Below are 15,516 nucleotides of genomic sequence, written 5' to 3' on the forward strand. Positions count from 1 at the left end.
TGGTGGTGGGGGTGGGATGGAAAGCACAGACAGAAGAGCTGGGAGATGGCACAGATGCACCAACTAAACAAGTACGTTAATGTGTTAGAGACAGTGGCAGCCATGTTTTATGCTGTCTGAGAATAGATTAATATACTGAGAAAGGGAAAGGCTCTAAAGAACCCTGAGGTATTGGATTAGAAATGAAAATACCTCTTTGAACACATGTTTCTAATAGGCACAGATAGAGACAGCATTTTTCAATAGTGATTATACACTGGGGAAATCTTGCTGATGCCTCTGATCAGTGGTGGCTGGGGTCAGCATCCCGTGCCCCCTGCTGGGACACCCAGAGAAGAACGTGTACCTGCCAAGAAGGCATGGCCCAAGTCAGTCCACGAGGGGCACTGGGAGGTCTAGGTGGTGGAGGCTCACCTACAGAATGAAAGTCCTGTATTTTTTTGGAATATCAGACATAAAGGCAGAGGAAGACTAGGGAATATTCCATTTTGAAGAAGACTAATGAGACATGTCAACTAAATGCAGTACATGTTGCTGGAGAGTATTCCAAACACAGAAAGAGACCTCGTTGAAACACCTGAGGAAATAGGAATGGGGTCTGTGGATAGGATGGTCATGTTACATCAACAGTGATATCCTAATGGAGGAGCAAATGTGGTAAAATGCTAAAAGCTGAGAAATCTGGGTCCAGGCAATGTGGGAGTTCTCTGTGCTGTTCTACCCTTCTCTGTAGGCCTGAAACAATTCCCAAATCTAAATAATTTAAAGAGCAAAAGAATTAATTCTGTTCTACTGAAAATCTTTTCAGTTCATCCTGTTCAAATGACTATCTCCGTGAGTTCTAGCTCAGTTTCAAGCAATCACGTTCTTAGGTTAAAACTGCTGTTTAAGACCTCAGCCTGGGAGGCTGTTTACCTCCCATCAAATTATTTTGAATTATTGGTACCAATGTAAATGGAAAGAAACTACACCATAGGTAAACATAAGTTCCCGTGTCAAGATGCCCCGTTTTTATTGAATATACTAGTAACAACTAGAAAGACTCTGTGCTTAAAGTGCCAAGGGAATAAGCAGACTGAACTGGCTGGCTAGGCTTGAAGATGACACCAGTCAGATCAAGGTGATTCTGATGCAAGTCGAGCACAGGCCAAGACTGTATCCCAGCACTTGCCAATCATCTTGTGAATGAAGACTATTCAATCCCATCTTGATCTAGCAAGGGCATGTAGGTGGCTGGTTGCAAGCCCACCACTGCAAACAAAGAGCAGCTCCAAGAAAAGGATTCACATAAGCAGATGAGTGAAGACCTCATTACATGTAACAGGGTCAGTCTTTATGTTCTGGGACAAAATAGTGCATAGGGATGGTACACTAGGGAAAAGAACACAAAGATTTTTAGAACTCACATAATCCTTGTGAATCAACGTAATTAAAATATTACAAATCTGTTCAATTTTCAGTTTTACTACAGAAAAGGCTATCATTTTACAGTTTCTAATAAACTAGATAACCAAATTAAGAAACATTATGTTATGAAACATTCATGCAAAATTAAGGAACATACACCCAGAGTCGACTATTTTCAATTCCATGGGCAACATGAAATGGTGCTTTAAAAAAAGCAGGAAGGGATCTTGTTAAGGAAAAAGGTGACTGTCACAGGAAGGAGGACTGCCCACATTCTAAAGCAAATATATAGTTATGCATCACTTTTTTTTTTTTTTGAGTTGGAGTCTCACTCTGTTGCCCAGACTGGAGTGCAGTGGCCGCTCCCGGCCACCGCAGCCTCGACCTGCTGGGCTCCAGCAATCCTTCCGCCTCAGCCTTCCAAGTAGCTGGAATTACAGGCATGCGCTACCACACCCAGCTGATTTTTTGATTTATTGTAGAGATGAGGTCTCGCTGCCCAGGCGGGTCTCGAACCCGCGGGCTCAGGCAATCCACTCACCTCAGCTGCCCAAAGGCGTGGGATTACAGGCTGAGCCACCAAGCCCTGCTGTTATGCATCACTTAATGACAGGGATACATTCTGATTGATTCCGTTGTGTGACTATGAGATAGTAAACTTACATAAGCCTAGATGGTACAGCCTACTATACACCCAGTCTAGAGGATATAGCCTATTGCTCTTAGGCTACAAGTCTGTACAGCAAGTTACCATCCCCGAATACTGCAGGCAATTGTGACACAATGGTATTTGTATACCTAAACATGTCCAAACATAAAAAAGATATAGTAAGAATGCAGTTGGGCATGGAGGCTAATGCCTGTAATCCCAGCACTTTGAGAAGCAGAGTGAGAGGACTGCCTGAGTCCAGGGGTTTGAGACAGCCTAGGAAACTAGGTGAGACCTCATCTCTACAATAAATAAAAAAAATTAGCCGGGTGTGGTAGCATGTGCCTGTAGTTCCAGCTACTTGGAAGGTTGAGGCAGAAGGATTGCCTGAGACTGGCAAGTTGAGGCTGCAGTGGCCATGAGTGTGCCACTGCACTCCAGCCTGGGTAGCAGAGTGAGACTACGACTCGAAAATAAATAAATAAATAATAATAATGATAATAATAATAATAATACAGTATTATAACCTTGTAGGACCACCATCAAAGACTGAAATGTGGTTATGAGGAATATGGTTGCAATAGCAAATCACAGGTCCATTTCACTCGCCCATGGACACTAAGGGTCAAGAGACCCAGGCCCAAGGACGTGAGAGTGACAGCTGGGCAATGAAGCACAACAGGAACTGTCAGAACACAATGAAAGTGACCAGTTAATTCCCTACAACTTTGACAAGCATGATTATGACTCAGGTTAAGATTCAGATTTAAATACAACAGGCATTTATTAAACATCTACTCTGTGTCCAGCACTCTCTAGGTGTTTCGAAACACTTTGTTACAGAAGCTTCACAATAACCTTTGGCATTAACACAGAACACTGTAGATAGAGAGGCTTCCTACTCAGGGAGAAAATCTTGCAAAAAAGTAAGCACACCAAATTCCTCCCAGGCCCAGTCCCTCACCTCCAGCAATGCCATCATCATAAAGGCAGGCTGTTCCCAAGGGACCAGATAAGCAAGACACAAGCAAGGTGGTGGCACTCATCAACCCATCTAAAGTTGTGTCATCATGTGTCTACCATGTGGTCTGGCACTGATACAGCAGAGAGTGGTGACTGAGGACACAGAGCCAACATGTCTGGGCTCATACCTCTCTCCACCAGTTGCCAACCCAGCACAAGTCACTTCATCTCTGTATATCTGTTTCTTCATTTGTAAAAGTAAGGACAACATCAGAATGTGCCTCGGAGTTGTAAGCGTTAAATAAGTCATAACATAAAGTTCTTACAATGAAGTCTGGCACAGAAGATAGCAGAAAATAAAAGGGGTGCATTCAACAAATAACGTAATGTACTCTAAATTAATAAAGAAAACGCTACACTCAGATTTCTACCATGTCTGTGTAAAGTAAGTAGTTTTACATGCTTACAAAAAATTGCATGTGACTTGCAATCCAGACAGATCATCCTTCTAAAAGGTTTCATTCAGGAAGATTAAACTGAGTTAGACTAGACTGGATAGCTCACAAAATGCATTTCTTAAAAAGACTAGACTTATTTTAGCAGATAAAAATATAAACACTCTAAAGGAAATTTACCTGAAAAGCACCATCCTGTTTCTCTCTCTCTCTCTCTCTCTCACACACACACACACACACGGAGTTTAAATGTTCAACAATTAAGCTGTGGTTAACTTCAAAATCTATCTGCTTTTTCAGGCTAGCCAAAACTTCGATTTTTCTAGCTTCTGGTGCTATGATAACTGCCTAGCAATTTAAGTAAAATTGGCCCTCACCTCAGAATAAGCAAGCGTGATATGTTCATATATTCCCTGGTGGTGGTGAATGGCATCTTCTAGATCCTGCAGCTCTGAAGGAAGATCCACTTCACCGCAGGCTTTACACCACGAATCCACATTGCTCATATACTTGGAAGGTTAAAAAGAGAGAGACAGAGAGAGAATTTCAATCAATGACAATTTATTTTTTATGAAATATTTATTTATGAAGTATTTTTGAACACGGTTTTGAAAATTAGGGTAGTTGGCGGAGATTCTAAGACTGTAACAAGGTTGAATCTCCAGCTCAAATGGCATGAATGTGAGTTCTAAAACCTGACTCCTGAACTCCACCCCAGAGTGGGTTCTGGCAGGACTGGGTTGGGGCTCAGAAACCTGCATTTCAGATGAATGCCTCAGTGGTGCTCCGACCCAGCTCTGGGCAGCACACTGGAGCAGCGCAGTCCTGCATGGTCTATTTTGGGCATTCCAGTTGATTCTCCCAATCCACCTTCAAATCAAAGCACACAGAATTCCTCCCATGCCCCGTCTCTCACTTCTAGCAATATACCATCATGACAAAGGCATGCTGTTCCCAAAGAGCCAGATGAGCAAGACACAGGCAACCTGGTGGCACTCGTCAACCCATCTAAAGTTGTGTCATCAGGCATCTACCATGTGGTCTGGCACAGATACAGCGGAGAGCGGTATCCTAGAACATGAAGCCAGCCTTCCCTAACTGCATCCCTAACTGCCCTGCACTCCCAGCAAAAAGAACACTGAGACGACTCTAGGCCTCAACCGTGGTTACAGGATGTATGTGACTTCTCCCTGGAGCTGTTTTTCAGCCTTCCTTCCTTGCTCTTACATTAAGAGACTAATGAAAAAGTCTCAGGTATCTAAAATCATCGCCTAACATTAGGAAGAGCGGCCAGCCCATCATGCTACCCTACCCTTTCAAAAGGAAATTAACACCAGAATTAAAAGGGAGCCTAAACTTCTGGGCAGTGAATCTCAGAAATCCTCAGGAGGCAGAGAGGCAGCAGTATCGTTCAGGTCTTTCCCAATTTGCATGTAAACGAGAAAAGTCCATGCCGCATTAACAGTCCTCCCAATCCAATCTCACCTCAATCTCCTTCACTGCAACCACATCTCCAGGATTCATCAATAGCTGATAAATCACTGACAAATTTCCTAGGGAGAGCTTATCAGAATCCATTACAGTTAAGTGCCAAAGGTAAGTGCAGAGGGCCCAATTAAAAACGCTAATTCAATTAAATCTAATAGATACCAACACATTTCCCTGGCTTAACCTTTTTAACAGCAGTTTCTCATCCGTCTTTATATTTAGCAGGGAATGCAGAGGAAGGCTATCTAAAATGCAATAACTAGCCGGGCTCAGTGGCTCAGTCTGTAATCCCACGCCTTTGGGAGGCTGAGGTGAGTGGACTGCCTGAGCCCATGGGTTCGAGACCCGCCTGGGCAGCAAGACCTCATCTCTACAATAAATCAAAAAAATCAGCCGAGCGTGGTAGCGCATGCCTGTAATTCCAGCTACTTGGAAGGCTGAGGCGGAAGGATTGCTGGAGCCCAGCAGGTCGAGGCTGAGGTGGCCGGGAGCAGCCACTGCACTTCAGTCTGGCCAACAGAGTGAGACTCCAACTCAAAAAAAAAAAAAGCAATAACTGATTGTCCAGAGAGGAAATGTGCTGTAATTCTCTTAAAATATAGTAAGAATTGCCTCTCAATTATTTATGGTATTTTAAGATCTTAAAATAGACAAGTCGCCCAAATAATAATTGTTAAGAAAATTCCTGATTATTAATGTAGTAGTTCACTCAAAAAAATCTGTATGCAAACCTTAGGGTTTGAAACCAATTCACATGGCATTAAGTTTCACCTGATGGTGGTTTCTAAGTACTTCTTGGGTAGAGTGTTCTATAAATGTCAATTAGGTCGGGTTAGGGGAGTCTAAGCATTTTGGAGCTCTATTTCATTCTATCATCTCATACTATTGCATTTAATACCAATTATTAAATTATTGTCTTAAAATTATTGTATTAAAATACAAATTGATTGGGGTTAACCATCATCATTAATAAGTTATCAAGCCAGGCTCGGTGGCTCAGCCTGTAATCCCATGCCTTTGGGAGGCTGAGATGAGTGGATTGCCTGAGCCCGCAGGTTCGAGACCCGCCTGGGCAGGCGAGACCTCATCTCTACAATAAATCAAAAAATTAGCCGGGTGTGGTAGCACGCGCCTGTAATTCCGGCTACTCGGAAGACTGAGGCGAAAGGATCGCTGGAGCCCAGCAGGTCGAGGCTGCAGTGGCCGGGAGCGACCACGGCACTCCAGTCTGGGCGACAGAGTGAGACTCCAACTCAAAAAAATAAAAAATAAAAATAAGTTATCAAATCCAAGTCAACAATTAATTGCTCCTAAACAACCCAAAATCAAGAAGAATTACAACATATTGTTAAGATCAAAATGCTTCTGATAGAACAAGGTAAAAATAGATTGTGTTAATTTGTTATATAATATCTCACAATTTAATGAGAAGTATTAGGCTAATATATCACATCAAAATCATTATTAAAATATATTCAACTCCAATTTTTGATGCAACCAATAAAGAAAAAAAAATTCAGGAAGTTTTATATATGCCTGTAATTAGAAGTAACTTATAATTTCTTAAAATATCCCAAGAGGACACTGATTATACTTATATATTAAAAAAAGTGTAGCCAGGTTTTAAGTACATAGGAAAGGGTAATTTGCCACGTGGAAATCTTGTGGACAAAGAATTCTGCCCTTTTGGGGGGTTAACACAGCTCAATGATAGAAATGATGCTGGCCATGGTTTTACAAGGAGTTTAGCACAAGCACTGTTTTCCTGTCCTTTATTTCTAAGAAGGCAACCCTAGACTTCAAAGGGCAAGCTCTAGGCCTCAACTGCTTTCTGAAAGGCTGAATACCCAGAGGGTCTGAACCCAACACCACCACACAGCAATGCCCATTCAGAGATCCACATAACAGGGTGTTAACAGGTATTCCACAAAGAAAAGACACCCTGAGGTCAAGTTTGTTGTCAAAATTCACCTACAGAATAGTCTCTTCAAACCTTCTAATATGATAATGTGCACCGTAAATGGGGGGCCTGGTATCTGTTTCTGAACTTACTTCAACAGTCTACTATACTCCTGCTACCTTCCCACACACACACGTACACACACATACAGGTTACTCTTACACACATACCTACACCTTGCCCTCATACACACAAACACACCTTACCCTCACACACATACACACACGTACACACATACCCACGTATACCTTACTCTCATATACATACACACATGTACACACATACATACACCTTATTCTCATACACATACACACACATACCCACACACAACTTACCCTCACTACACATATGCACACACTACCATCTTGAAAAAGCCCACGTTGGGACTGCATATCGGGGGACCATATCTAGCAGAGCCTGACACTTAGGAGATGACAATGACATAAGGTGGTTACTGTAGTCTAATGAGATTCAAGCAGCCAGCTTAGTATCTGATGATTTAAGAGCACAGGAGATCAAAATATGTGAATGTGTAGCATCTGATGAACTAGGGGTAAAGACAGAAGCATGCAAGAGAATAAGCACTGCTCCAGGGATTCAGATCAGGGTCCTGCTTCAGAACTGGGGTTCTGATGCTGAGCAGAATTGCGATTTTTAAAAAGTGTTGCTGAATAAAAGATAAAAGAAGTCTGGGTCACCCAGTGTGCAAAATAGAGGCAAGCAGAGGAGGGAAACATGATTGATAGAGACAGCTTTAAGAGGAGACTTTTAATGATTAATTAGCAGATTGATCTTCCTAAGCATTTATTCCACTACTCTCCATCTGCTGAGATGAGGAGCCTCCAATCTGGGATCCTCATCCCCAGCGCCTCACCTGAGCACAGGTACTTGGCTGAATTTAGGAGACAACAGACTGGAATTTCCAAGAATGAGAACTCTGAACTATAAAATTTTTTGTAAAATGTGAAATTTTATAAGAATATTAATGTACATGTGAACTAGTTTGTTAATATGTCAGGAACTGGCAGAATTAACCACAGATCCCAATGAAAGTCCCAGCTTTGGGAACATGGGCAAAAGACTGCCCATATAGATTCTCAGGACCAGCCCCATCTGCTCCACTGGGCCAATTTAAGGAGGAAATGGGATTTCATGTTAAGATCTCTATAAATGTTAAAACTGTACAAATACTAGATGCTACTTTATTTTTGGTACTTTTCAAAGTATAGAGTCCCTTGAAGTCATAGATAAATTAAGGTGATGAGATTATGGTTCACTCTGAAGGTAAACTTCTGTTCATGCTAACAGAGAATTCTGGAGTGATGGAAGTGTATATCTTTGTTAATACTGTAGCCACTGGCCACACATTGCTTCTTAGCATGTGCAACATGGATAATGTAAGCATGCAAATGAATTCTAATTTAATAAAATTATCTTATCATCTTATTTTAATTTTATCTAACTTTAAGTTGTTTAAATAGCCGCACGTGAGGACTGGCTATCACACTGGACAATGCAGCTCAAGGTCACATAAAAGAAGATTTGAAGGTATGACAAAATCAAGTCACTTTACTGCTTTGTCTTATAAAAAGTAATTCTAATCATATTTGCTGTGGAAGCTTCTTAATGTCAAGGGGCTGTCCTGTGGATACACCACATGGCCAAGCAATGGCTGGACTCCTGAACAACATATACTGGTAAAATCACTATACTGCAGTCATGTGTGTCTCCTTATTTGCAAACTGATCTTCTGACCCCATCCCTACACCCTCGAGGGGGGCATGAGAGGAATGGAAGGGACATCTTTGAAAGTATAGCATTTATGAAACATCATTCTCATCTAGTTTTAACTTCAAGCATTGTGTTTGTAAAACTGTAAGCAAATACCAACACAAGAACACCCACGGAGACACAGGACAGGGCTGGGTGACCCAGCTAATAGCTGTAATCCTTACTGAGAAAGCTGTTGCCATTAGTAAGCCCGTTAACCATGGGGTCACACATTTGAGTCCTATGTCTCCCTAATCAGATTTAAATTCCTCATGAAAACTCTGGATAGGGTTCAGAAAGGTGGCTATGATGGAAACCTAACCTGTGACGACTAATTTTCTGGTCCTTTCCAGACTGAGTTTATGAAAACAGCTTATGCATAACTAGAAGGCAAAGCATTTAAAAGAAGTGAATGCACTTGACTACTGCTGTAACTGCTCTTCTGGGAAAAGGAAGCTGCTCTAGTAGATGAGATGATCTTCCTCCAAGCAGCAGAACCTCAAGGATCTTACTTTTGTTCAATGAGGGGAAAGAGACACAACACATTTTTACTTGCAAGTAAAGAAACTTTCTGAAGGCATCCTAACGTCTCTACATCCTAACTGCTCTACATTTCAGTTGTCTGGGTATAGGTCTCGTCACTTCCTCAAGGCTCCTAAAACACACTGGGCGCCTTCTTCACTAGGCTACTCTGTCCACTCAACATGCACTGAGACCTCAAGTCCTGCTACAATTTACCCAGGCTCTCATGCAATTCTGTTCAATTATGTATTCATCTAGTTTAGTTTCTTTCAAATCCCTCAACTACAGTCATTCATTTTACTCACAAGGAAACACCCCAGGGCTTTTTCAACTTTGCTGCATGTTTGAAATTTTTGATATATAAAATATTGTGGGGAATGCTCCTGGCACCCACACTTCTAAATTATTTTTAGGCAGGTCAGAGAAGCAATTAATCTTCTGGGCTTATTTACAATTCTGAATCCCATCATGTTTACAGAAGAGACTCTCTGTGTTATGTGTCAGTCTATCTGCCATCCACCCCCGCAGCTCGTCCTGTTTCAAATTTATTCATATTATCTTATGTCAAATGATCAAGTATATTACTACTATGAACAAGATAAGATCGGACGGGGACCAAAGAGTCACGAAGACGGTTCTGTTTTATGCTGAAGGAAGTTCCTCCTACTTTAAAAAGTTGTTTTAGTGAATGAACTTTTGTCTATCTTTTATTATAAAATTAGTTCAGTGCAATAAGATTAGAAATTAGGAAAATCCTTACCACTGAAACCTGAAAGTCCCCACTCACAGCTTTTACATAATACTATGAAGATTTTTAAAAATCTTTATATTCCTCTCAGTTTCCTCTCTTCCTTTATACTTTAAAGGTTTCTAGAGTTGAGATCACTGCTAATGAGTGTCTTGGGCAACACTGGGCACCCTGCCAAAATCCTAGGCAAGCTGGGGCCTCTATCTTAACTTTATGACTTCTTCACTCAACAGAGACTATTTCTAGATTAAAGAGATACTGGTTCCTACTTAAAAGCATCAGTGTAAATCCCTATGAATACAGTTCCCCCCACCAAAATTAATCCTGAGAAAGTTGTATCAATATTTTTCTTTTAAAATTAATCAATCATTTGCCTCTTCCCCAAATACAAGAGGGAATCACACTCAAAAATACAAAATTTATTTATTAAAAATTGGATATTTATTCTTACACGTTTAAACTTTAGTCATCTTCATAGTACTCTCCATCTGACGCAATACACATAACAAGATGCTTTTCCACTGCTCAAAACAGTTTGTGATATGGTCAATTTTGATGCTTTTTAGCGCTTCTGCCATTTTTTGTTTTACCTCTCCTTCATCAGCAAAATGTTTCCCTTTGAGGACTTTTTTCATCCAAGGAAACAAAAAAAAGTAGTTCAGGGCAAGATCAGGTAAATAGGAAGGGTGGGGCACAGGGGTCCTGCTGTTTTTGGTCAAAAACTGTTAAAACTGCTGAATATTCAGCTTGGTGTGGGCAGGTCCGCTCATAAATCACTCATTATGAAGTAGGCAATTGCGCTGAAAGACTCTCCAAAAGAAAATTCACTAAAGCCTAATGCAGTCTCTCAGAACGCTAGCTGGTACACTGATGCCAACAGGTTCCTAGAACACTGACCTAGCGGGGGAAGCCTATTCCACAGGGGGCCTGCTCGCTAAAAAACACCAAAAAATAAAAAGATAAGCCTGGGTTTTTTTGGACCCCCCCCATATGTCCTCCTAGTGGCTGAACATTCCTGTGCCCTTTCTCTGCATCTTGAAAAGCATTAATGTCATGTGCTGCTCACCTTCCACTAATAAAGTCTGAGTCACGGGCACATCTCTCATTTTGCTACTTTTCAAGTGTGTGTTGTTTTAGCAAATTTGCCTGAGTGAAGGCCTGGGGGAGTGTTAAGGGAATACATGACCTATACCTCTTAAACAAGAAATTTTGAAACAGCACATCTGCAAACATAGTCAAAGTGAAGTCAGAAGTCATGTAAATTATGTAATAATTGAGAAAGATGCAGAGCCTCCCTACGGTTGTGGGGGGCTAAAAACTAGATCTGTCTTTCCCCCAACCCTTGCAGCAGGGGATGGGGGACCGTTTGGAAATAATGTGAGAGGTGAAAACAGCTACTGGGGCTACCTCATCAACAAGGGTACCTGCATAATGACCGTTTGTATACCTGGCCCTGAATTGTACTCCACATTTTTTTTTTTAAAAGAAAACAGCTACTGTCCCCTCTGCATACCTTCCCTGCCTAGGCTGGACACTGTCACTGAGGAGCTAGTGCTTGGAGCTTGGCACACATCTTATGGCCATGAGAGAAAGAGGTCAAGCAAACTCGAGAGAAGCAGACGCCAGCCCTGACATAGCTGTGCAGCAAGAGTGCCTATACTTGCAGCTTCTCATTTTGTGAGGAAAGCAAACCTCTGGTGTTTAAACCACTGGTGGGCATTCTGTTATTTGCTGCTGAAGTATCCTAACTGGAATAATAAAAAGGTAACAATAAGGAGGAAGAGGAAGAAAAAAGGGCAGGGAGGAGGCAGAGAAGGGGGAAAAACCAGGAGCTACCAATTGTTAGTGCTTACTCTACACCAGGTACTGTGTAAGGCCCCTAATATAAACTATCACATTTACACGAGAAAACAATCCACCCAAGCAGGTACTTTCATTGCTACTTAGTGAGAAAACTAAAAAACAGAAAGGCTAAATAACTTGCCTAAGGTTCACAGCAAGGACTAAGAGACCTGGAATTTTAACTCAGGGCTGAGTGACTCTGAGCTCACACTCAGAGCTCACAGTCTGTGCTACACATCGGTCCTCCCAGGGTTCGGCACACATACTGAGATCCAGGAGGAGGACATCTTCCAGTTACCATTCGTGGGCTGGGGGCTTGAGGCACTGACCTTTTCAGCCTTCTGGTGGAAGATTGAAGACATGTCCAACAAGGTGCTGCGCTCATCCAGGGCTGCGGCGAACGCCTTCCACTCCTGCTCCAGCTGACTCGCGATCTGCCGGATCTGCTGAGAGGCGTAGTGGCCAGACTCCACCAAGCGGTTGGCCACCGACATGATGCGGTTTATATTTACATACACGTTCTGCAGAGGGCAGGACAAAAGGGCTCCTCAGGGGAAGCAGGTGGGAAGCTTCCTTCTAAGAAACCCAGAAAGCACTTGCCAAAACACAGCTACAAAGAATAATCACATTTTCAACAGGACAATCACCTGGTATATGATATTACACATATTTGCTCTCTGGATTTCCATCAACTTATTCCATTTCTGTTTTTAAAACTGCAACATTACAAATCAACTAATTGTTCAGCACAAAGCAATCAAATATACAAGTGGGAGCACACAAATAAAGTCTTACTCACTTCTTGGCTTCAAATACCAAAAGGGTCCAGATGGCAAGCCTGACAAGCAGTCACGCAGAACTGAAGAGACCAGGCATTTCAGTTTTTAACTAGAACCCAGAATATGTACTTAGCAACCAAAGGCTATTTGTGTGAAAACAAGCCCTCCTTTCTGCATAAGCCCAAGTCACCTTTTAATGCCAATAGAAAATATTCTGTGAGTACATCCACTTTTTCCCAGGAATATGAATTGAGTTGGAAACACAACAATGCTATGTTCAAATTTTAAATAAAACTTAAGGATACAAGGATTAAAAAAAAAAACTCACTCTTTTTACAAAGCAAGTTCTTACTATAGAGTTTCCCTTTCCACCTCCAATCTTCTTTAAGGTTCAGTATGGCATCGAGGGAGTGGGGGACTTCACATGTCAACACATCCCAAGTTGTTCCTTCATGTACTTATTCTTTTTGTGACTGTCACCACATCACTCCTCTCTCTGGGTTCCCCAAAATCATAGACCCATCTTGGGCTTCTCCTAATTTTGCCCCTAATCTTATTACCTGACTATCCAAATTCCTCAATGTTTTCCTTCTTCTTCCCTTCCTACACAATCCCTCTGAGTCAGTCTCCCACTGCCTCACATGGAGACCCCTGCCGCAGCCTCCTCTCTGTCCCTTGGCCTGCAGTCCACCCAAATAAGTGGCCTAAGGAACTCACTTGCCCATTCTTTTTCTGTAGCTTCTTTTATTCATCCTTTTCCTCTATTTCTGACACAAACCACAACTTGGTGGATCGCCTTGGTCTGAGATTAGAACTACAGGACTCTAGTCTCTGAGGTGCTTTTCTGGGCTGCATCTGAAGCCTAGAATCAGATGACAGACACGGCACCTCTGAAGTGGCAGGAAGAGGCTGTGACAGTCATGCCAGGCTCCACGGGGAAGACCTCCCGGGCGTTAATGCTCTAACTGGCAGCCTTTAAGTTAAAAGCAGTGCCTCCTGTTCTCACGTGCATTCTCTCTTTCCCCCCCTCCTAGAAAAGTGACAGGTGACTAGATTTGCTCATTTTACCTTTCAAGATACAGATATCCCTACAGAGGAAAAACCTATGCAAAAGATCTGCTAGGAAGAACACAAAAGGATGCCCTCTGCTGGGATCCGGAGAAGAGCTATCCACTCACAAGGCTCTGCTGTGAGGACCACTGCTCACACTCTTCCATACTTGCATTCTGTCTTACTTTTATATCCCAAACAGACTGTACCAGTCTCTGTATGATCCTTTTTCTACCTCCCCATCATTTAAAGCACACATAAAGGAGTATGGTGGCCCACAGCCTAAATAAGTCACTGGTATTCAAGTATGGCAACATGCAATTCCCTAAATTAAAAGTGTCTATACCTAGATTTATATCTTCATAGCTTTATTAATATTCATTATAGTAGAACGAGCATAATTACTGGTCTCCTCTAATATGCTTACTTTAAAGACTATTGCTTACTAGTATTTAGTATTTCTATTTTGTCTAAAAGTGTTCAAAACACTGCAGATAGCAGGAGAAGAGGCTGGAGGTTGAAAGGTCTTGCTCTGCATAAGTATATGTCACAGATGGGTACTAAAGATCCGTGGAGGTGTTTAGCCCAAGGGGCAGGACAGATCCAGAAAGCTACCAGGGAGGCATCACCAGTGTGGTACAAAGTCACCATATTCATCTTAACTAAAATATTAACTTAGAAAAGTAACAGAAGTAAATTGTAGAAAATAAGAAAACATATGTAAACCTAAAAACAATAGACATAACCCATATTTTCAAGCTTCCTAACTGCTTTAGTGTATTTTTAATCTTACCATCATTGGTAATAATGATCATTTGGCCAGCACTTACTAGATGTCAAGCATTACGTTTAGTGTTTTCCGTCTATAGAATAAATAAAATAATGTAATACTATGAGTCCCCACTTTACAGACTAGGAAACTGAGGCTCAAAGAGGTTAAACTGCCTACTCAAGGTCAGATGGTGAACAGCGGAGTCAGAATTTAAACCTCCACATCCTTAAGCCATTTCCTGTCTTCCACACTAAGCTTCCTATTCTCTTGATCTCTAAATCTGTTACTAACAATACTGAGAAAGGGGAAAAGGAAGAAAATATATTTCTGCTCATTTCTAGAATATATTTTAGTCTTTCTAGTTCTTAACATATATGGTATAGTAGACGGAATGTGCCTTTTGCTACTAGTTGAAGTTTCAGAAGCTTCTGAAAAATTGATAATAATTTTTTACAAAGAAATTTTTACTTATCCCCAGGTTTAATGATTTAAACCAGAAATTCTCTTGCCTCAAACTCTAGAACAGATACAAAACTTTATGGTTTTCTTATAGTTTACATTTAGCAATATAAACTATAAAAGTTTACATTGCTAAATCTTATCTTTGAAACTATATAGATGCTAGCACTTAGCTGACCAAACTTTAATGGCATCTTCCTGAGTTAATTAAATGAAGACCCTGTCGTCATATTGCTTAATGCTCCATAACTTAATGCTTAAGAGCAGTTAATCCCCACAAGCTTGGCTTGAAGTCTGAAGCAAACTTCTTGTCCTTGAAGAGGAAGTTTCTAGAAGCTTAACAGAAGTAAGCACATATCCTATAGAACAAGGCACAGGTTTATTTATTAACAATGTAACAAAAGTGTTACTCAACACTCAATGTTTTTTGGTTTTGTTTTTTGTGATAAAGTCCTACAGCAACTCCTATCTGGTCTATAGGATTCTGCAATAGTCACAACAAGGGTAGCAGATGCATCAATCTCAAAGAGAGCCATGAAATTGCAGGCAAGCCTGAGGGTCAGATCCCCATCCTCTAGCTCAACTTGGAAGGATATCTCATGTTTTAGGAAAACTGTAGTGTGCCCTTGAGGTAAGCAGCAGGCTGTCTTCT

At 41.4% G+C, this 15,516-nt stretch overlaps 1 protein-coding gene across 1 annotated transcript in view; it reads right to left on the reverse strand.

Annotated features, from left to right (window-relative positions):
• The window catches only part of LOC103275246 (triple functional domain protein-like), a 103,708-nt gene that overhangs the window by 70,054 nt on the left and 18,138 nt on the right, over window positions 1-15,516 (reverse strand). Inside the window, exons 6-7 of the mRNA XM_008072662.1 lie at window positions 12,134-12,325; window positions 3,852-3,983 (exon numbers count right to left, since the gene is read on the reverse strand). Of these exons, the coding sequence (XP_008070853.1) occupies window positions 3,852-3,983; window positions 12,134-12,325 (324 nt within the window). The remainder of the gene's footprint in view (window positions 1-3,851; window positions 3,984-12,133; window positions 12,326-15,516) is intronic.

This window comes from Carlito syrichta, unplaced genomic scaffold (assembly GCF_000164805.1).
Source record: "Carlito syrichta isolate Samal-C Ts95f unplaced genomic scaffold, Tarsius_syrichta-2.0.1 Scaffold315377, whole genome shotgun sequence".
NCBI classification, from domain to species: domain Eukaryota; kingdom Metazoa; phylum Chordata; class Mammalia; order Primates; family Tarsiidae; genus Carlito; species Carlito syrichta.